We start from the raw sequence: 21592 nt of genomic DNA on the forward strand, positions 1-21592 counted from the left end.
AGGTATTTTATATTATTTGTGACTATTGTGAAGGGTGTTGTTTCCCTAATTTCTTTCTCAGCCTGTTTATCCTTTGTGTAGAGAAAGGCCATTGACTTGTTTGAGTTAATTTTATATCCAGCTACTTCATTGTGTATTAGTGTTTTGTCTGCATGTATGTCTCCGCACTAGGACATCGGATTCCATGGGACTACGATTATAGATGGTTGTGAGCCATGTGTGGGTGCTGGGAATTAAACTCAAGACCTTCTAGAAAAACAGCCAGTTCTCTTTGCTGAGCTATTAATTGCTAAGCTATCTCTCTAACCCCTGTTCCACATTTTTAAAAACTTGTTTTCTGGGCTGGGGTTATAGCTCAATGTTGGAGCACTTGTTAGCATGCCTGAGGCCTTGGGTTTTATTCCCAGTAACACCCAAATATTATTGTTTTTTAAAATTAGGACTCTGCTACTTAAAACAATAACAATAACAAAACATCATATAAAACAACCAAGAAAAAAAAGAAAGAAAGAAAGAAAGAAAAAAGAAAAAGTCGGGCGTGGTGGTGCACGCCTTTAATCCCAGCACTCGGGAGGCAGAGGCAGGCAGATTTCTGAGTTCGAGGCCAGCCTGGTGTACAAAGTGAGTTCCAGGACAGCCAGGGCTATACAGAGAAACCCTCTTTCGAAAAACCAAAAAAAAAAAAAAAAAAGAAAGAAAGAAAGAAAGAAAGAAAGAAAGAAAGAAGAAAAAGAAAAAAGAAAAAAACAAACAACCAAGAAAAGCTAGGAATGCAGCTCAGTAGGTAGAGTACTTGCCTAACATGCATGAAGCCCTGGTTTTTAAAATTCTATATTAAACTTGTTTTTCCGTCAGAAAGTAAACTTTAGGAACTTTTGATTAATCTCCCCATGTAGACAATAGCTTGATTCATATTATATAATAAAGAGAAAATAATGAGGCTAGATAAGCCATTAGACCTAGGTTCTGTGTAGACAAAAGATTTATTACAAAATAAGAATCACATCACAGTGAACAAATACTCCTGACATTTGTGATTGCTTTTTAGATGAGCTATATTCTTGGCCCCCAGCATGTGTTTATCCTGGCAAAAAATGTTCATAGCTGGAGTGGAAAGATGACTCAGCAGTTAAGAGCATTTGCTGGTCATCCCGATGACCCAAGTTCAGTTTCCAACACTCATATTTGGTATCTCACAGCCACTTGTAACTCCAGTTACAAGGGATCTGACGGCTTCTTCTGGCCTCAGTCAACAACAGCACTCATGCACATATACCCCACACCCACATACATACAAAAACTATTAAATCTTTAAAAAAAGAAGTTGGGGCTGGAGAGATGGCTCAGTGGTTAAGAACATTAACTGTTCTTCCAGGGGTCCTGAGTTCAATTCCCAGCAACCACATGGTGGCTCACAACCATTGCTAATGGGATCTGATGCCCTCTTCTGGTGTGTCTGAAGTCAGCTATAGTATACTCAAATAAATAAAGTAAATTAATAAATAAAATTCTTTTTAAAAAGTTCATAGCTGTGTCCTATACTGTAACTTCTTCCATGAGACCTGAGGCTGTTCTCACTGAACACATCTAGAAAAGATAGGGGAGACAGTCCAAGGACAACATCTCTTTCTTCCCAGCATAAATGTCTTCTTTACCCACTTTTGAGACTTAGGAAATAGATTGGTAAATTTGCAATTTAATTGCTTTTTAAAACCCAAATCTCTAAGTTGTGGTGTGTGGTGGTGGAGTGCCTGGCTGTGTGTTTATACCTCTTCCCTTTTTGGCAGGAAATCACTACATGTTTGCCAGATTACTACAAATGGACTCAATACCTGTTTATCAAACTCTATGAAGCAGGACTGGCCTATCAAAAGGAGGTAAGTTCATGTTAGCTTCCTTCTTAAAATTTTATAAATTCTCTCCATCTTAGAATCATTGCTGTTATCCAGGTGTGGTGGCACACCTATATCTTTAATCTCAGTATTTAAGAGGTAGAGGCAGGCAGGTCTCTGAGTTCATACCAGCCTGGTCTACACGATGAGTTCCAGGACAGCCAGAGCTACATAGTGAGACCCTGTCTCAAAAATACCAAAACAAAACAAAAATAGTAACTTTTATGTGAGAAACAAAGAAAGTCCTGTTTGCACATAATGGTGAAGATGAGAGCCACTTTAGGTTCATAGACTCAACTGCAGCAGACCGAGCTCTACCAAAAATAAAGCAGTAGTATTCAGTCCTTTCTTTCTACCTCCTGAAATCTGCCTGGTGTTAGTAGTAATAAAAGATGAGCCAATTTCCTTAAGTTTATGAACCTAAAGCTTTTAGGTCCTGGATCCTTACTACCCTGGACATCTCTGTATACTTATGAGGTAAAGACCTAGGAGATCCCATGTTAGAGAAACCAACTGTTTAAGGCTCATCTTCCCATCTGATTCCAGATGGCATAGCTTCGGTTTTTTGTGTGACTAAACTACTTGCAGTTGTAAAATCATAACCCAGATTATGGCTGATGGCTAACCTCTCCCCACCCTGACCTTATGTAAGTGTGGGACACATCCAGAGCCAGTCAGATCCCAACACGTCTTGAAAAAGCCATCGAAGAGAAGATAATAAAGGGCCTGGCTGTGCTGACTTGGAAATGGTCTAGCATGGGTGACAGAGAAAACCCTTGCCATTTGACTTGGGCTGGAGGGCAGTGTTAGACTCCTGACCCAGCAGGACAGGCTGTCTGACGGTGCTATGGCACCTCCTTCAGCTCACCATAGTTTCTCACAGAAGGCAAACCAGCCTGCAGGCCAGAATTGAGGTGGTTGCAGGCCATGAGCAGGAAGGAAGAAGGGTCATGGCTGCTAGCACTGTCTCTGTCGGAATTACTGTGAATACTTTCTGGTGCTGAGGGATTGCACATGTTACATAGTCTTCCATTAAGTTTTTAAGCAGTGCTTCTCCAGTCAGACGAACAATCCCCAGATTGCTTTGTACTCAGTGCCTTCTTGGTACCAGGAGGCACCTGAATGTCACAAAGTGGTAAGGGTAGGCAGAGGTATTTGTTTTAAACAAAGACTGAAACTAATAGGAACTCTGGAGTGCCTTCATCATGGTTGGGACCACGTGTTCTACCAACCAAGTGAATCTGTGAGTGGGACTCGGAGTTGTTACCCATGGGGTACAGTGTTGAAGGCAGAAAGCATAACAGTTTTCTGCAAGTGCTGAAAATGTTCTGTATTTTTACAAGATTAGTGGTCACACGTTTACTCATTAAAAAATTCGCTAATTGTTCACTTAAGACTTACCTACTTTTTGTATATTCTACATTAACTTAAACTACAATCTTCAAGAATTACAAACATAATTTAGTTTCTTGAGACCCAAATTCCTTCCCTGTCTGTCGATGTCTCTGGGACCTTAGGTTTGTTATATTGCTTCTCTACTTCTCCTCATCATTCTCTGTAATAGGATTCTCTGAGAATAGGATTCTCTGATGGTTCTACTTACTACAAAGTTGATTGTGAGCATTAAAGGGCCTCACATAAGCCAAGGGTAGTGGCACACAACTGTAATTCCTGCTCTCGAGAGACTGAGGCAGGAATAGCTCAAGTTTGAAGCTAACCCTGAGCTAGATAGCCACTTAGCTGTAAAACCGTTTAGCATGGGAACTAGCACTTGTTTAACACTCAGTAAACAGTGTTGTTATTAAAGACCAGTGTATTTAATTCCTCTGCAAATTATAACCCTATTCTCCTAAACTTTAGATAGATACATTTTTTTCTTCTCTTCCAAAGTGTTCTAAAATTTTTAATCCTGAATGTTCATCATATCATCAAGAAAAACCTAAGGTTGAATTGGCCATGTGCTCACAGATGTCTGTCTTCCCCAATCCTATTCTAACAAAGGCATTTTATGTGTCCTTGTCACAGCTTACTATTGGCACATTGGCCAAGCAACTCACCCCAAAGATGCCCTCAGTCTTGGAGCCACACTGTAACATTATAGCCTCCACAGGGCATTCACCACAGTGTATTCCCCTGTCTCCTGTCTCCTAACAGGCCTTGGTTAACTGGGATCCAGTGGATCAAACAGTGCTAGCCAATGAGCAGGTGAATGAATATGGCTGTTCATGGCGTTCTGGAGCCAAGGTAGAGAAGAAATACCTCCGACAGTGGTTCATTAAGACAACTGCTTATGCAAAGGTAAGTGGTGGTCAGAGGCTCTCAGTAATGCCCAGTGTGTGGGTATAGCATACTGTCAACTCTGTTGAAGGAGCCTAAGCAGAGTCCTAAGACATGGGAGGCAGAGAGCCTCAGTGTTGTTCATGTACATACAGGGTGGTGGGCAAGGGTCCTGAAGTTTTAACAAGAAAGACACCTGGAGGTCATTACAATTCTTCTTTAGTGAGTTGTCCTCAAAGCAGCAGTAATTCTATCTGCAATTATACATCGAAAAAGGGAATGAGTCTTTGTGATGCTCCATAGGGCTTGAGTTAAAGTTTCTCTGTGCCATCATGTATAGTAACCCAGAAGTAAAGAGCTAACTGGTCTCCAAGAGGGAAGACCAGGGAGTAGCAGTAAGCTGGGCCAAGTCCAGAGCTCCAGATGTGGCTCTCTGTGCCTCTGACTGTTTGTGCAGGTTGCCCTGGGCCTCAGTTTCCTGATAAGTAAGTTGAGCAATTAGACCCAATGATGCTCCAAGTACCTTCTGGCTGATTCTATGTTCAGAGATCAAGACAAAGACAGCCATGGAAACAGAGTTCCTTAGTAAGTCATAGTGGCCTGGACAAAGTCCTGAGTTCTGTATGTATGTAATACTCAGTGCTGCTGTTTTAAGCTGAGTCTCAAAGGCAACCTATGGTAGACCCAGACAAAGTCTGGGCAGATATAGTATATAAGACTCATGTGCAGAGAAAGCACAGTCCTAGGCAACTTCTGGACCAACACAAAACTTCATCCCACCAGCTCAGCGGACCCTCATTCCTCCCTCTAAAGATATCTGCAGGGAGACTCATTTCCTTTTAGTTTATTCTGATACAGATGACCCTGGTCATGGATCTGGACAGGTTCAAAAGAGCTTGTTAGCTTGCCTGGAGGAGAGCAAAGCTGAGAACATAGCTTTCTGTGCAGCCCCTCTCTGCTAGCCTTAGGTCTATCATATTCCTGAGTGGGGGTCATTTCTTCTCCTTTCCCTTCCCTCCAGAGACTCCCTGATGGCATATTGGAAAGGAGGGGTACCAGTCCCCTAGCTGATGTTCCATGAAACTCTGATGGCAGTATTGGAAGGACACCTGGTTAGCTCCTATGTTTTGACCTCTGCTTCTAGTTGGAAATGTAATAACCTGACCAGGAGCACTGTTCTTTAAATTGTCAGCTGTGAATTTTCAACTGTTCAAGCAGAATGGTGAGTTACCATGGTAACTCTTGGTTCTTGCTGAACTCCTGTGCAGATTTATTGAAAAAGCTCTTAGGAGGTTAGCACTGAAAATTGGAAGAAGAGGGAGAGTCCATGATGCTGGAACATTTGGGGACTCTGGTAGGAGAGCAGACCCAGGGCTGTGAGGCACATGGGAACCTGTGCTTTACACATGGCTAAGAGAGACACTGAATCCCCAAAGGCCATAGTTGGAAGCTTGGATAACACCCTACGACTGAGGATAAAAACAGAACAGAGTTGCCTTATTGAAGATTAAAAGTAAGCCTCTGTAGGGGTCAAATAGAATTTCTAGAATAAAACAGATCCAAGGGGAGTCGAGCATGATCAACACCCCTGTAGAGTATCACCAAGAGTGCCCAACAGGTAATAAAAGTTACTACATTTGCCAGGTAGTGATGGTGTACACCTTTAATCTTAGCACTCAGGGAGGTGGATGCAGACAGACCTCTGTGAGCTCAAGGCAAGTCTCCTCTTCAGAGCTAGTTCTAGGACAGCCAAGACTATCAAAGATAAAGGCTATCAAGACAAAGAAACCCTGTCTTTCAAAAAAGACAAACAAAATTACTACATTTTTAAAAAGCAAGATACTGCCACCCAACGGACATAGACCCAGAAGTTGAAGTTAGTTGATAACATGAAGGCATTTGCTATATAAATGAACAGGACTTAAAAGAAAAGGTGATTGTTTTGAATCTCAGGGGAGCAGAAGCCACTGTTAACACTGAACTGACTGAGAATCTGGACCAGCTGAGTACATCTCAATTAAAAACTTCAGTGTTGGGCTGCAGAGGGACAAGTTAGAGGGAATAGACATAACACCAACTCAGTGCAGTGAAGGATGTGTGATGGGTGTCTCAGGACTTCTATTGCTGTGAAGAGATACCATGACCACAGCAACTCTTATAATGGAAATCATTTAATTGGGGCTGGCTTACATTCAGAGGTTTAGTCCATTATCATCATGGCGGGAAGCATGGCAGCACACAGGCAGACGTGGTGCTGGAGAAGGAACTGAGAGTTCTACATCTTGATCCACACACAGGCAGCAGAATGAGACTGTACCACACTGGGTGTAGCTTAAGGATATGAGACCTCAAAGCCTGCAGGGATGGTTTAATATATGGAAATCCATCAATGTAATCCAGTATATAACAAACTCAAAGACAAAAACCACATGATCATCTTGTTAGATGCTGAGAAAGCATTTGACAAAATCCAACACCCATTCATGATAAAAGTCTTGGAAAGATCAGGAATTCAAGGCCCATACCTAACCATGATAAAAGCAATCTACAGCAAACCCAATAGCCAACATCAAAGTAAATGGTGAGAAGCTGGAAGCAATCCCACTAAAATCAGGGACTAGACAAGGCTGCCCACTTTCTCCCTACCTCTTCAACATCGTACTTGAAGTCCTAGCCAGAGCAATTAGACAACACAAGGAGATCAAGGGGATACAAATTGGAAAGGAAGAAGTCAAAATATCACTTTTTGCAGATGATATGTTAGTATATATAAGTGACCCTAAAAATTCAAACCACCACATGGGGTTGAAAAGCTAAGAGATGGACAGTGTATGTTAAACTGAGAGCCATGTGGGAAGAAGACTCAAAGTAGGTCTGGAGAGGTAATTAGGCACTGCATTAATTCTTACAAATTTTGACTTCAGCACAGGAGCCATATGAAATATTGTAAAGAAGTCAGTGATGTCAGAATTATGGGGTAGCCTTTTTTAAAAAAATATTTATACTTTTTCAAAAATGATATTTTGTATGTGGCTCTGTGGATGTGAGTACATGTGCCCGAGGAGGCCAGAAGTTTCGAATGCCCTGGAACCAGAGTTAGGTTGTGAGCCACCAAAAGTGGGTGCTGAAAACTGAATGCAGGTCTTCTCAAGAGCAGAAAGCACTCTTAACCATGGAGCCATCTCACCTGTTCCCATAGTTGTGTTTTCATAAGAACATTGTGGAATGGGCAGTGTGGCTACAGGTACCAGTCCAAATGCTTTTGCAGTGGTCCCAGCCTGCAGAATCTAGACTTAATGGTCCCAGCTTGTGGAATCTACACTTAGGTGAGATGGGATATCTGAACACCTGGTATGATAGAAATTGTCTTTAACTAGTAAAGAAGTCCTGCTGTGTACATAAGGATAAGACATTGGATCAACTAAGAATGCCTTCCTCTGCGAGCAACTGAAAACCCAAGTCGCGGTGGTGTAAGCAAGTAGGAAGTTACTTTTCCCACAAAATGAGAAGCCGTTGCTGGGACCAGACTTGGCTTCCCAGGGTTTCCCTTGGCCTTTTCTTCCTGCTTGTGATCTCACGGTTGCTAGATGGCTGCTGCAGCTCCAGAGACCACATCTCCATTCAAGGCAGAAGCAACAGGAGCAGTGTAAGCAAGTCCTTTCTAATCTGAAAGCAAGAGTTTTGTCCAGCAACCCCCCAACCCCAATAGAACTCCACTCGGGTTGTGTGTCATGTGGCCACCCCCACCATTAAAGGAGGTGCAAAATGGACATGGCTTTTCAGCTTCTATAGTTCAGGCACAGGAGGAATGAGCACTAGGACCTGGCTTGGCTTGAGAGCTGTCTGCCACAGAGATCTTGTCCCAGTGTGTTCATGTGGTCAGCTTAGGAGCAAGGCTATGTCCAGGAGGCCTTTCATGCACTATTGTTCCAGGGTCTAAAGACTCTGACCTCGGAAACAGAACTCTGGAACAGAAGACTGTTTTATCAAAGGCTGCTGTGCAGTGTGTTCTGTTTCTTCTTCTCAAGCTGCCCTTCAGAGCTGTTCACTGTGAGTGGTATGCATGAACTCAGCCACTGGCTGACAAAGAGAGCTGAGGTGGGAGAAAAGACAGTGCAAGCTAGACCTGCAGAGCAGTGTGGGTGGCATCTCACAGGCAGCTGTGCTGTCACCCATGAGGGAGGAGGGTGACTGGACTTTTCCAGGTACGAGGCAAGGGGTGGGCTGAGTTGGATGCCTAACTCCTCTTATCAGTTTTAGCTAACGGCTCTTATTAAATGGGGATAGTTAATAAATTGTTTCCAAGTTGTACCCTGCCCGAGGGCCCATTGAGTAGGGCAGAGGGAGAGGCTTCCCTCCAACTCTGACATACCGGCTTCCTCAGATTTATTTTTGTGAATGAAGCTGCTAATTCACTGATTAAAAACATACATATAGAGAGGTTAAGATGTTGCAAATCCAGACCCAAGTTTTCTTGGGGTAGCTCAAGCCCCCTTAGTAGCCATTTATTGCCTCCTCTGTATTTGACCTGGCATCTTTGTGTCCATTAGGTAAATCCTTGGCAGGGTATAAATAGAGCTTGTTTTCTTTGGAATGTATAAACGGACCTCCAGATTCAAATAAGCAAAGGGCTGCAATTCTGTCAGATGGGATGCGAGGCCTGAAGCAGAGCCTTTCCCACCTCACTGTAGCTGCCTCATTGCTCTTAGTACCAGTGCCTTTAAAAAGTGCTTTGATTTATGACTTTCCTTGTTCTGTTCCTATAAAAATGTCATCAAAATGTTACCACATTGGAACATAGAATTTGATGTAACCTGAATCTCTAGTTCTGGTTCTATTCCAGAATAAACCATCTCTTCTCCCTTGGGAGGTGAGAGCTATGATTTTTTTTTTTGTAGACACTTTCATTTGTATGTGTTTGTGCACAGGGTATCTTGCCTTGGGCCTTCAATGTATGTTCCACCAAACCTGATTGATTCTTCAGGATTTCATGCCATTTTATTTAAAAATTCTAAAAACCTGGTGTTTCCCCAAGTTTTTGTATTCTGTGAGCCAAGAGAACTTCTATACCTGTGGTTGGCAGGGATGGGAAGAAGAGCTGCTAGCACTACTGGCCATGGGTAGATAAGACCAGAGCTGCGGCCTGCTGGCTCAGTAATTGCAGCTCCTACAAAGAGTATGGACAGCTGTGGCTAGCAAAAGCTGAGTGTCACACAGGGGACTGAAAAGAGCTTGTTTGGTGCTTCAAGATATTGATTTCATTTGGCCAATTAAAAAATTGTTTTATTTTATAAAGATATTCATAGATTTGCTTAGATTTTAGGCCAGCATCTATCTAGAATTAACACATGAAAACTTTCACATTTCTTCCTATTTGAATGTTTGGGCCTCATCTCCATCTGAATGTTTTAAGCTAAGCACCTCCACCAGGAGCTTTCCCATCTTTGACGTGCAATCTGGAAAGAAAACAAAAAACAAAAAACAAATCAAAATCATTGGCTGCCAGTATGCCAAGCATGTGATGTCAGCACTGTAGGGGAAGCAGGAGGATAGGAATTTCAAAGTTAGCCTGGGCTGTGTAAGACTCTCTATCAAAATCTCTCTCTCTCTCTCTCTCTCTCTCTCTCTCTCTCTCTCTCTCTCTCTGTCTGTCTCTTTCTCTCTCTCTCTCTTTCTCTCTCACACACACACAGAGAGAATTTGAGAAGAGTTAGAGTGGGAACAGGAAGAAGAAGGAAGGGTGAAGTGATTCTAGGGAGGGTGATACAAAATTCTGTGGGAATTGGAGGTAGGCAACTGGAATGATCTTTAGCAGGAAGGGATGGGGAGAGGTGGAGCTCATCTGCAGATTTGTAACTACTTTTGACCCCCAGACTTGAGGAGAGAAGCTATAAACACATTCAGCAAAGATGTTAATTGAGGTTTTTGTCTATTAGCTTTCTTCCATGAAATGTTGAACAGAGGTAGGTCGGGTTGATCTTGCTTAGGTGGGTTGTGAATTGAGTGTGTCTGTTGTGTTTTGCTGTCCTGACTAAGGCAGCAGAATGAGGAAGTGTTGAGGGAGTCTGACATCCAGAGCTTTCTTCCATGTCCCCACCTTTCCTACCTCAAGCCCCACGCCATTCTTTCTCACAGGACCTTTACTACTTTTCTTTTCTTTCTTTCTTTTTTTTATTTCCCCAGGCCATGCAGGATGCGTTGGCAGACCTCCCAGAGTGGTACGGAATCAAAGGCATGCAGGCCCACTGGATTGGGGACTGTGTAGGCTGTCACCTGGACTTCACATTAAAGGTGATAAGACGCTGGCACAGCGTTCATGCCTACAGATCTCATTTGTATTTTGGAACTCTCTGAATACACAGCAGCTCTGCACCAGACCACAGCACTGTTGAGCACAAAGAGAACCGGGAAGGCATCTTTCTGAGCATGCTTTCTCCATCGTCATCTTGGGGTGCCTGGTGCGGATTGCAGGAGTGGAGACTGACCAAGGAATGCTCCATTCTGTTCTTGCATACATTCCTGGTCCTGTGGTCAGAAGCTGCCAAGGCTGTTTGGAAATGAGGGAATGGGTAGCATGGGGAGCCCCAGAACTTAGGGGGAAGAGGACTGAGAATAAAATACCATGTTTCATCCTGCCAGGTTGATGGAGAAGACACAGGAGAGAAATTGACAGCATACACAGCCACCCCTGAGGCCATCTATGGCATCTCCCACGTGGCCATCTCTCCTAGCCACGGGCTTCTACATGGCTGCAGCTCTGTGAAGAAAGCCTTGCAGAAGGCACTAGTCCCTGGCAGAGGTGAGCTGTATTATGTAGTCCAGGCTATGAGGTTACCTCCTTCAGCTGGACCCATATACTTTCTGCATTTGCTACTTTTTATCATCTGTTAGCTGTAATTTTTAGTTGTTTTTTAAATCTCAAAACCTGAGGTAAGACAGCTCTGGGAACATTAGATTGGCTGTCCTGGGTTTCCCTGAGCCCTTCCAGAGAATGCCCAGAAGGCTAGTTCTTTAGTTTTGGTTTAGTATCAGTTTAAAGCTCTCTTCTGAGAGGGAAAGAATCCTTTCCTGAATTGTTAATTCCTCTAGGAAACAAAACTACTAAAAAGGAACGGTGAGGTGGCACAGTGGATAAAGTGCTTATCTTTGTCAGCCCTGATGACCCACATGGTGGAAGGAGGGAGCAGACCCCAAGAACCCCACAGTCCTGTGACTTACACTCACACATATTGTGACACACACACCCCTAAAAATAAATAAATGTACTAAAATTTCAAAACATGAGGATATAAAAAGAACTCTGACAATGAGTGACTGCTGTCACTGAGACTGCTGGCCTTTTCCGTTCCAAAGGGAGGACCACACACCTCTGATAAAATATAAAGTTGCAGCCATCCAGGGAGGCTTTTGAGGTATAGAGCCTGGAGGTTGAAAGGAAGGCCTTATTGACTAGAAGTAGGTCTCTGGTGAAGGCTTAAAATTCTCTGCAAAAATCTCATCCTTACGCTTCTTCTTACACTGTGAACTTTAACCTGCATCTCACATCTGAGTTATTGAGGTCGCAAACGGCTTTGGATGATGTAGACTGGAGAGGCAGTGTCAGGACAATTTACTTCTGCTCTAGACAGTGATTGTTTCCTGAGTGCACTGAGGGCAACTTCGTCACCTGCTCTTCCTAAGATCCTGCTAGGGGCCCAGCCTCCTGGGTTAGACACAAGCTTTTACAGTCCTGACTATAAGTGACTCTGGGCTTAGGGCAGAAGACTTCCCGATACAAGGCAGGTCTTGTCATTTGCTGTCAACTTTTTTTTCTTTTGTTATATATTGAAATAGAGAAAAGATGCAAGTTAAAATTCCATGTGTCCCTTGAAGGCCTCTGTGCCCATGTCTCATGAATGCTTGATCATCAGGGAATAACACTACTTGTTTTTTCCAGACAGGGTTTCTCTGTGGTCCTTGAACTCACTCTGTAAACCAGGCTGGCCTAGAACTCTGATCCTCCTGAGTGTGGGATTAAGTGACACAATTTGAAAGGATCAGGAGGAATGGCTTTGTTGGAAGAAGTGTGTTAACTCGAGGTGGGCTTTGAGGTTTCAAACGCCCATGCTAGACTCAGTATCTTTTCTCTCTGCCTGCAGATAAGGATGTAGCTCTCAGCTACTTTTCCGTCACTACTCCTGCCTGCCACCGTGCTCCCTACTGCCATGCTTCCTGCCATGATGATAGTGAGCTAAACCTCTGAAATTGTAAGCAAGTCCCAATAAGAAGGTTTATTTTTTAAGAGTTGTCATGGTCATGGTGTCTCTTCACAGCAATAGAATACTGACTTAGTTAGGAAGCAGAAAGAGGTGAAAGGTGCTGTTCAGCCCACCAAGCTCATGCAGTGATGCCACATATATTCAGGGTGAGTCTTACCTGCTCTGTTAAGTCCTTCTGGAAACACCTTATAGACATATCCAGAGATTCTAAAATCCAGATAAATTGACAAAGTTAATGATCTCAGGTGTTTGTTTGTTTGTTTGTTTGTTTTTACTCTGCTGAAGGAGGAGGAGGTGGAAGAAGAATAAAAGAAAGAAAGAATTTATTTCAACTTTTTGAAGGGAAAACTCAGTTTTTACACTTTTGAGTTATTTAAGATTCCTTGAGGCTATGATGATTAAAAAGTAAATATTGAAAAACTAAATGCTATAAGTAACCAGCTCACACGTTTCCCCACCTCATAGTTCATTTGGGAACACAAAATGAATTTTAATAATTAATGAACTGGTAAGTTATAAAAGATTACAGTCCCTGAGATGAAGGACACCATAAATTCAAAGTACCTTCCCATGATAAGCTGGAGTATCTATCTTAGTTACTTTTCTATTGCTGTGCTAAGACACTGTGACCAAGACAATTTATAGAAGACCTTATTTATTGGGCTTCCAGTTTCAGACGATGAGCTCATGACCATCATAGAAGGGAACATGATGCTAGTACAGTAGCTGAGAGCTTATATCCTGATCCAGAGGCACAATGCAGAGAGGGAGAGAGGGGAAGTGGGGGGGAGAGAGAATGAGAGTGCTAGCTGACCATGGCATGGGCTTTTGACACCTTAAAGTCCACCTCCAGTGACAACACCTCCAACAAAGCCACACCTCCTAATCCTTCCCAGACAGTTCTACAACTGGGGACCAAACATTTAAATCTCTGATCCTATGGGGATCATCCTCCTTTAAACCACCACCGTATCTAAGTACATATGACCAGCCATATGTTTGAGACCACTTTGGTACTACTGCACCAAATGGCTTGGTCATTTCATTTTGACAAATTGAAAGGCATTTGTAACATCCCATTTGGAAGAGCTCCTGAGCGACCCCCTTCTCTCAATAATCCTGAAGCTGTTCCAGATGGAATACTATGCTGAGCATTGAGCGTTTCCAGTTCTAATCTTCAGAATAGAAACATCACTTTATTCAGTCTGAGTCAATTCGTTCAGTCTGCAAATCAGTTAAGTTAGGACATGAAGACTCTTGACTTTTGTCTTGTGACATTGTCTGGTCACATGCAGACCAGTGTGGTGTGTTGTGTGCAGTGCGATGTCCTCATTCCCGCTATGAACCTCTCCCTGCTGTCAGCCCAGCCTATGCCTCCTGCAGCCCGTGGGCCCATGCCTGCTGTATCCTCTTTCTCCTGCAGCCTGTGGGTTTTACTTTAGCCTCACCTATTGTCATTGCTTATCATTGCCAGCTGGCTTACTCTTCCCTTCATTGTCAGGATTCTAGGGCAGTAAGTGTCAAAGTAGTGACCATAAAGATCATGGTAGGACAGGGGACTTAGTCTGTCAGTCACTCTCAGGTTAAATTTTACCATTCAAATTCCAACTTTTACTGAGTTGGTTTCTGAAAACTGTCTCCTGATTTGCCATAGACAACCAAGAATCTGGTCCTGTGGCCAGGAATGTATTTCAGCTGTTTAGCCTGTGTACAGGTTCAATCCCAGGTTCAATTCCTGGCAGCATAAAATAACCAAATAAAGATATCTAGTCCCAGTTGTATCCTTATCACCATGGAAAGACACAGTACTTGTATATTTAGTTTTAGAGTTGTAAGAAGTTGACTCAAGTGGACAGGGTAAGCATGAGGGGCAGTATGCCTACGGGGGATCAGCTTATCTCAGTAGTTGTAGGAGAAAATGATAAAGACCACAGACCAATGAGAGTCAGTGAAGAAGAGGGACCATCTCAAAGAAGCATCTGGAGGTGGTCAGAGGACACGCCCCTGACCTCTGGCTTGGCTGATGGGACTACTGATGGAAGGTGGGTCAGAGGACATGTCCCTGACCTCTGGCTTGGCTGATGGGATAACTGATGTACTGGCTAAATGTATAAAATTTTTGCTTAGCAAACTTGGTGTAGGTTGTTTTTTTGTTTTTATAAAAAAAAGTGCAGTGCTTGCTTTGAGTCCTGGGAATTTACTTCCAAGATCACCGATGTCACTCTCTTTTCTCCACTGACACCTATGGCTCATGTAACTTTAATTTTTTTAAACCTTATTTTTAATGATGGTTCTTAAATGCTTTAACCTCCCTTGTAGCCCATCACCCACGAGAGGTACTGGAAAAGAAAGGATATGGGGGAAGTGGACCTATTTAGAAAGGTTCTTGGGAGTAACTCCCATCTGTGATGTCTGGAAATTGGCAGTTTAGTTCACAGGTTAGCAGCGGCAGCTCGATCCAATATTTCATGGATACACCAGCAGTCCAGTTCATTAGAGTCAGGATAGCAAGCATGAGTCAGCAGTGGTGGCACTACCTAGCATAGACAGCCAGACCTCAGCCTCGGCTTGAGTCAGCAGAAGGGACCCAGAAGGAGACCCTTGGATCTTGGCTGTGCCTCAGTCAAAGTGAAGAAGATGCGAGACCAATAACTATTGCACAGCTAGCTCTATAAGCAAACCTAGCTCAACCTTTGTCACTGTCTGTCAGGTCCTATTTATACCTTCCAAACATTACTTGTCCTCCATGGGTCTTGCCTCAGCATGTGTGTCTGTCTCAGCTGACATCACTCTGCCAATCAGCCCAAGCCCACAGAAGTGACAAGAAACTGCAGCACAGCACCAGAAGCTTTTTGATGCATTTCTCTCTATAAAGCCGCAACAAATACAGCCTGACTACGCACTGTAAGGAGGACCAATGCGTACATATTATTATCAAAGACTCCTTCATCACGTGTCCTTTCACGTGCTTGCTTTAGCAGAACATCCTTTCACCTGCGTCTGCTTCAGCTAAGCATTCCTTCACGAGTCTGCCTTAGTCTTTCACCTGTGTCCACCTCAGCTAAATGTTCCTCATGTGTTTGCCCCAGCTAAACTCCATCCAACCAGCTTTCCAAAGAACCCTTCCTTAAGTTTCCACTTCAGGCTTCAGTGTTATTTTATTAGCTATGGCTAGAAAGGGCTGGAAACCAAAGAAAAGGGATGTCTTCCAAGTTCCAAAGCTGTCTGTCTCTTAATTATTTTAAACCTATACATAACATAGTATATACTGGATCTTACCAATTAGGGTAAACAATTGCTTTACATCTCTCCCTCCTCCACTTCCTCTTTTTTCCCCCAAATTTCATTTACTTTTATCTTACATGTGTGTTGTGTGTTTTTACCTGAATGTATATCTATGTACCACATGTACACAATGCCTGTGCAGGCCAGAGAAGGGCATTGGGTCCTCTGGAAGTTATAGATGGTTGTTAGCTGTGTCATGTGGGTTCTGGGAACTAAACCCTTCCTCTGGAAGAGCAGCATGTGCTCTTAACTGCTGAGCCATCTCTCCAGCTCCTCCCTCCTTTTTTGGAGACAAGCTCTTGCTGTGTGACCCCCAATGTCAATCTTGCCATCCCTCTTCAGCCTTCCAGTGCTTGTATTGCAGATGTGTAGCATACCATGTGTGAGGCTATAATGGAGATGCTAATGTATGACTATAATGCAGCTCCATGGTAGAGTACTAACTAGGTGGGTACTGCCTAGCATCTACAAAGGCACTAGGTTTGACTCCTAGCACCAGGAGAAAAAAAAGTAGGTATGTATGTGTGTCTGTGATCATTTCTGTGTATGTGTGTGTGTGTGTCTGTGTATGTCTATGTGACTGTGTATGTGTCTGTGTGTGTGCTTGTATCTGAGTGTCTGTGACAGTGTGTGTGCCTGTGACTATGTTTATGTCTGAGTGTCTGTGTGTGTGTCTATGTCTGAGTGTCTGTATGTTTAAAGAAGACAGGTATTGTGAACACTTATGTCCATATGGCTTTTGCTTTTATAAAATTTCCCTGAGGAAAGCTGTTCAAGAGTAGATTTTTTTTCAAAGGTATGACCTTTTTTCAGCTCCATTCTGTGTTGCTTTTATTGGCTTCTGAAAGGGCTTTATCCTTTTATGGTGGCAGTAGATGAATCTTACTGCGACCTCACCAGCAGGTGTGACCCTTCTTAAAGTTTTCTCTAATTTACCAAGTGTAAAATGATAAGACATTAAGATTAATTTTTACCTCTTTCTAATAATTGATTTTTTAAAGTGTAATATCTATGCCATATGTGTAGGGGTGCCCTTAGAGGCAGTAAGAGGATGTTAGATCCCCTAGAGCTCCAGTTTCAGGCTGTTGTGACCTGCATTATGGGATGCTGGAACTGAGCTCAGGTCCTGTAGAAGAGCAGCAAATGCTATTAACTACTGAGCCGCTTCTCCCTAAAAATAATTTAAAAAAAAAAGAATGAAAGAAAGAAAGGAAAGGAAGAAAGAAAGAGAAAAAGAGAGAAAGAAAGAAAAGAAAGGAAGAAAGAAATCTAGTGATAAGTCTCACTGTTGCTTAGCGGTACATATGAACACACACACACACACACAGAGAGAGAGAGAGAGAGAGAGAGAGAGAGAGAGAGAGATTAACATCTGTATTTTATGAAAGTTAAGGAGTACCAGCAGTGTAACTGCAGCTAACAGTGGCCTCTTTATGGAGCCACTTATAAATTTTTAGGTGTGTGTTACTTGGTGGCATGACAGTCTAGATAAACAGGGTTTTCTTTTTTGCCTTTATAAAGCTGAGTGGGTTTGACAAATCTACCATGTGAGATGGTCAGAGCCAGTATTCTTTCTGTGTCCCTTATCTGTCCCCCTAGAGTTTTCCAAGCTGCTCTATATGTTGTCTATGCCCATTAAAAGAGAACAGTTCCTATGGAGAAGGGCTTAACTTTTTCTGTTTTTAGATAGGCTGTGACTTAGAAGTTGCTTCTCCATATAGCTCATGGCTATACCTAGCTGCAAAGGAGGCTGAACAGTGCTGTTTATTGTGTAGCCAACTAAACATTCTGTTGTCGAGTCATTGGAAGAGGTGGATGTAGTGGTCAGCTGGTAGCTGATACCCAGAGCTATTTCTCTGAGGCCTGTGTCTGCATTCTGTGTCTGTACTGCAGTCTCTCCATTCTCCACGGTAGCTTTTGCTCTTATTCTGCCCCCTCACCTCCCCTTTTCCTAATGCTGCATCATAATTGCAGAATTTGCAAATACATATTTCTTCTTTGAGAAACAACTTTATGGAGTTAGAAATGTGGATGCCTGCTTGGAGATGTGGAGTTCAACAGGCTCCAGCAACAGGGGTTTAGCAACTGGATCCAGAGTGCTAGCTGAACCTCAACCTCCAAAGCCCACACTGGATGCCACTCTGCCCTGCCTTCTTCCTGGATCCTGCCTTTACCTCTTGGAAATGCAAATCCTAATTCTTGGGCTGATTTTTATTTGAGGGCTTGTAGATCACTATATGAAAGTTTGAAACAAGAATTGCAAATTGCAAAGGCCAGCCAGTTGTGGCTCTTTTAATGGTGATGTAATAACACAGGTAAACTAAGGCACCTGTCAGTAACTGTTCATGTGCCCCTTTCTTTCCTCTGGACTTTGGATATTTGTACTTCTAGTCCATCTAGTCCCTGAGGATGTCTACGTGTAAGGCTCTTTCCCTGCTACTGTTCTTGTAGTAAACTTTATTCATGATAATACACTGATTGGGTAAATTGCAAGTCATTTGCTGTAAGTAAATAAGTAAATAAATAAATAAATCTGTTTTCTCTTCCAGCACCTATGCCCAGAATGATAGCTCTTTTGAGACTAATTATTTATTAATAAATGCCTTAGCCATCAACTTCAGCTTGCTGTCTGACTTACACTTAATTTATTATCCCTTTTATTCTAACTGGGAATCAGCTATATGGCTGTTCACCTCTCCTTATCTTCTTAGGTTTTTCTCCTTATAGTTCTTGAGCCGAATCTCCCATGCTTCTCACTATTTCCTGAATTTTCTCTATCTCTGCTGAATGTCCCACCTCCTATTTCCTGCCTAAACTCATTGGCTTTTTTATTGACAGGTGATGCTTATAAGAGATTCTCTCTACAATTCGCCTCATAAATACTCATAACTGGGTCATGTATACTATAATTACATTGTTCTGTTAGTTTGCTTTGCTTATTTTTAAAACTGGCTCTTGCCATGTAGCCCAGACTAGTCTAGAACTTACTGTATATCTCAGGTTACCCTCAAATTCAGCCTCCAGAGTGCTAGACATGCACCACCAGCCCCAGCCTTACTTTCTCATTCTTAGGCAACTTTTTTTTTTCTAGAATTCAGTCTCTTTCTGTGTGTGTCTCTCTTTCGTTTGCTTTTGTTTTTTGAATTTCTAGCAGGATCTCCCCACATTCTCCATAGCTCTATAAAACTCTTGATACCGTTTTCTCCAAATTCCAGCCTTCCAATCAATCTTACAAGTTCCCTCTTTTTCCTAAAGATACTCTGAATGCTGTTTGGTTTGGTTCAGGTCTGAATTGGTATGACCCTCCAGGCCTCAGCTGCATGTCTAATATTCTGCCTGACTTCTTTCTTGAATGTTCTTGTGGCTTTTCTTTATTGGGTTCCTGTTTCCTGTCTCTTTTTCCATTAGACTTCCATCTTTCAAGAACACACATGCTCCAATATCTCCTAAGACAAGCATATGTGGGAAGACACTGTTCTGTCTATGGATGTCTAGAACTCTCTTTCCTGCTCTCTGCACTGCTGTTCTCTGCTTGCTAGCCACATCCTCATGCACTTGCTTTAGAAGTTCCCAGCTCTTCCTTTCACCATAGGGAGGCTTTGTGTGTCTTATTCTCACTGCTGGAGTTATTTCTGAGGAGTTAAAGGTGGTAATAAGATGCTTTTCCATCTGGAACTCAGAACACCCTTCCCACTTCCCACTTCTTTGCTTGTGTGTACAGGTAGACAAAACTTCTCTCCTGAACTTGTTTAATCTTCTAATATCCACTGGTGTAAATTACCTGCTAATACTCTTCAAAGGACCAGTTAGTTCTTTAGCAATTAGCACACAGCATGGGAGATGTTATGCTTTTTCTTGCTTGTCTGCTCTTGGATATGTCTTGCTGATGGATCTTTTCTTGTTTTCAGATTGCCTCACACCAGTGATGGCTGTGAGCATGCTCACCCTGCAGGAGGTCCCCATCGTTATCATGGCTAACCCTGACTTGGAAGGCTCTCTAGATTCAAAAATAGGTATGTGGTTGTTTAGATGTCATACATGCTAATAAATTATGCAGGGTTAAGGGCAAAGGGCTGACAGCTCTTGCTGTCACTTGGAGGAGTTTACTATTGATTCTGTGATGGGTTTTGCTTCTCAGTGAAACTGTGTGTTCCTTTTTTTTTTTTTCAATCTTCCCTTTGAAGCTGAGGATCATATTTAGTAGTTCACACACTGTTGGCAAAGCATTCTACCATGAGCTGCACTCAGCCCTCACCTTCCATGTATCATTTAGTTAAGAACTACATATTCAAGAGCACAGTACTACACACCTGAATTCCTAGCACTCAGAAGCCTGCGGTAGAGAGATCGCAAGTTTAACTTTTTTAAACATATTTTTTGTGTATGAATGTTTTGCCTGACTACTATGTATATGCCCTGTGCCTGTAGAGGTCAGAAGGAATCAAATCTTCTGGAACTGGAGCTACAAATGGTTTTAAGCTGTCTTGTGGGTATTGGGAGCTGAACCCAATTCCTCTATAAGAAGAACAATTCTTATAGCTACTGAGCAAGTTTAAAGCCTGGAAAACATGGCAAAACCACATCTAAAAACAAAAACAAAAACAAACAAAAGCAAGCATACAAACAACAACAACAAAAACGGTGTATTTGAATGCATATGGGTGGAGTGGTGAGGGGAGGGATGGCAAAACAACTCAGGGTATAAGAATGCTTGCCACTCAAGCCTGCCAACCTGAGTGGAGTTCCTGGAACCTAATTCTGAAAGTGATCTTCCAAACCTCCACCTGTGCCTGCACACACACATTAATAATTAATAAATCATAAATCATACATACATACATACATTTTACTTTTTTTAAGGAAAGCATATTAGGTATTTCATGTCATCCTGGCTGCTATTGAGAATTTTAAAAGCTTAGGCTCATGAGTCATGAGTTAGTTTTTAAATACCTAGGCACATGATATGGGGATAATACAACATAGGCTAAAAATTTAATTTCCAAATCCAAGCCAGGTGTAGTAATTCAGGCATCTAGTCCCAGCATTGAGGAGAGAGATCTTGAGTTTGAAGTCAGCCTAGGCTATATAGTAAGATCCTGTCTTAACAAAACCAAACCAAACAAAATAAAACTCACCAAACTGCCAGCAAGGGTAGAGATGGGAGTTCCTATGATCCTTGTAAGCTGGGTTTTGGAATTGTGGAGGAGGCTAATCTGAGCTCCTCAAGAAAGGGTCATGAACAGTATACAAAGGCACCTGAGAGACATTTTGTCATTGGCAGCCTTATTTATGAGTGTTACCCATCTCTTGTCCTGGGGCAGAACGAGAACAAAGGATAAGTATCTAATGACAGCCCTGTCCAAAATTTGCCTTCGGGACACACCTGTGCACCTCTCTGGCTTGCTTTCCTGTCACACTGCAGATCACACTGGAGATCCCAGTCACACTGCAGAGCAGCAGCCTGCTCAGCAGTGCCCTTCCTGTGCTGCTGCAGCAACAGTTCCTATTAAAATGACCTCAGGTCACTTCTGATGAAGCATTTGGAAGAGATGTCAAAGCAGAAAGCTGGCACTGAGCACTCAGGTCATGTCTGACTGTTACAACCATACATTTTATAATTAGTAAGAAGTTTTAAGCAGCCAGAGTAAACAGTGGAAAAAAACCTTAATATGGCTTTTTGGGGGCAGACAAGGGATGTTTGACATTTTGGGCTAAATCACCGACACAATGGTTCTGAAGGATTTAGATGTTTTTAGGTAAGCATGGGGAATTTTTTTTTCCGTTGTCTTGATTTCCTTCGGTTGTATAATTGGTATTTTCTAAGTACTGTTCCTTGCCTTTTAAGGGTAGAAGCAGAGACAAGTAAGAAATAAAGCAGAA

The 21592-nt window shown here is 42.5% G+C and overlaps 1 protein-coding gene across 3 annotated transcripts in view; it reads left to right on the forward strand.

Moving 5' to 3' along the window:
• Positions 1-21592, forward strand: part of Lars2 (leucyl-tRNA synthetase, mitochondrial) — a 95749-nt gene that overhangs the window by 40900 nt on the left and 33257 nt on the right. For 2 of the 3 annotated variants that reach the window (NM_001348167.1, NM_153168.3), the window contains exons 6-10: positions 1788-1877; positions 4047-4190; positions 10353-10460; positions 10809-10968; positions 19621-19725. In NM_001348167.1, coding sequence (NP_001335096.1) covers positions 1788-1877; positions 4047-4190; positions 10353-10460; positions 10809-10968; positions 19621-19725 — 607 coding nt within the window. Of the gene's footprint in view, positions 1-1787; positions 1878-4046; positions 4191-5190; positions 5392-10352; positions 10461-10808; positions 10969-19620; positions 19726-21592 lie in introns of all 3 variants that reach the window. The other variant, NM_001348168.1, reaches the window with a different exon arrangement.

This window comes from Mus musculus, chromosome 9 (assembly GCF_000001635.26).
Source record: "Mus musculus strain C57BL/6J chromosome 9, GRCm38.p6 C57BL/6J".
NCBI lineage: Eukaryota > Metazoa > Chordata > Mammalia > Rodentia > Muridae > Mus > Mus musculus.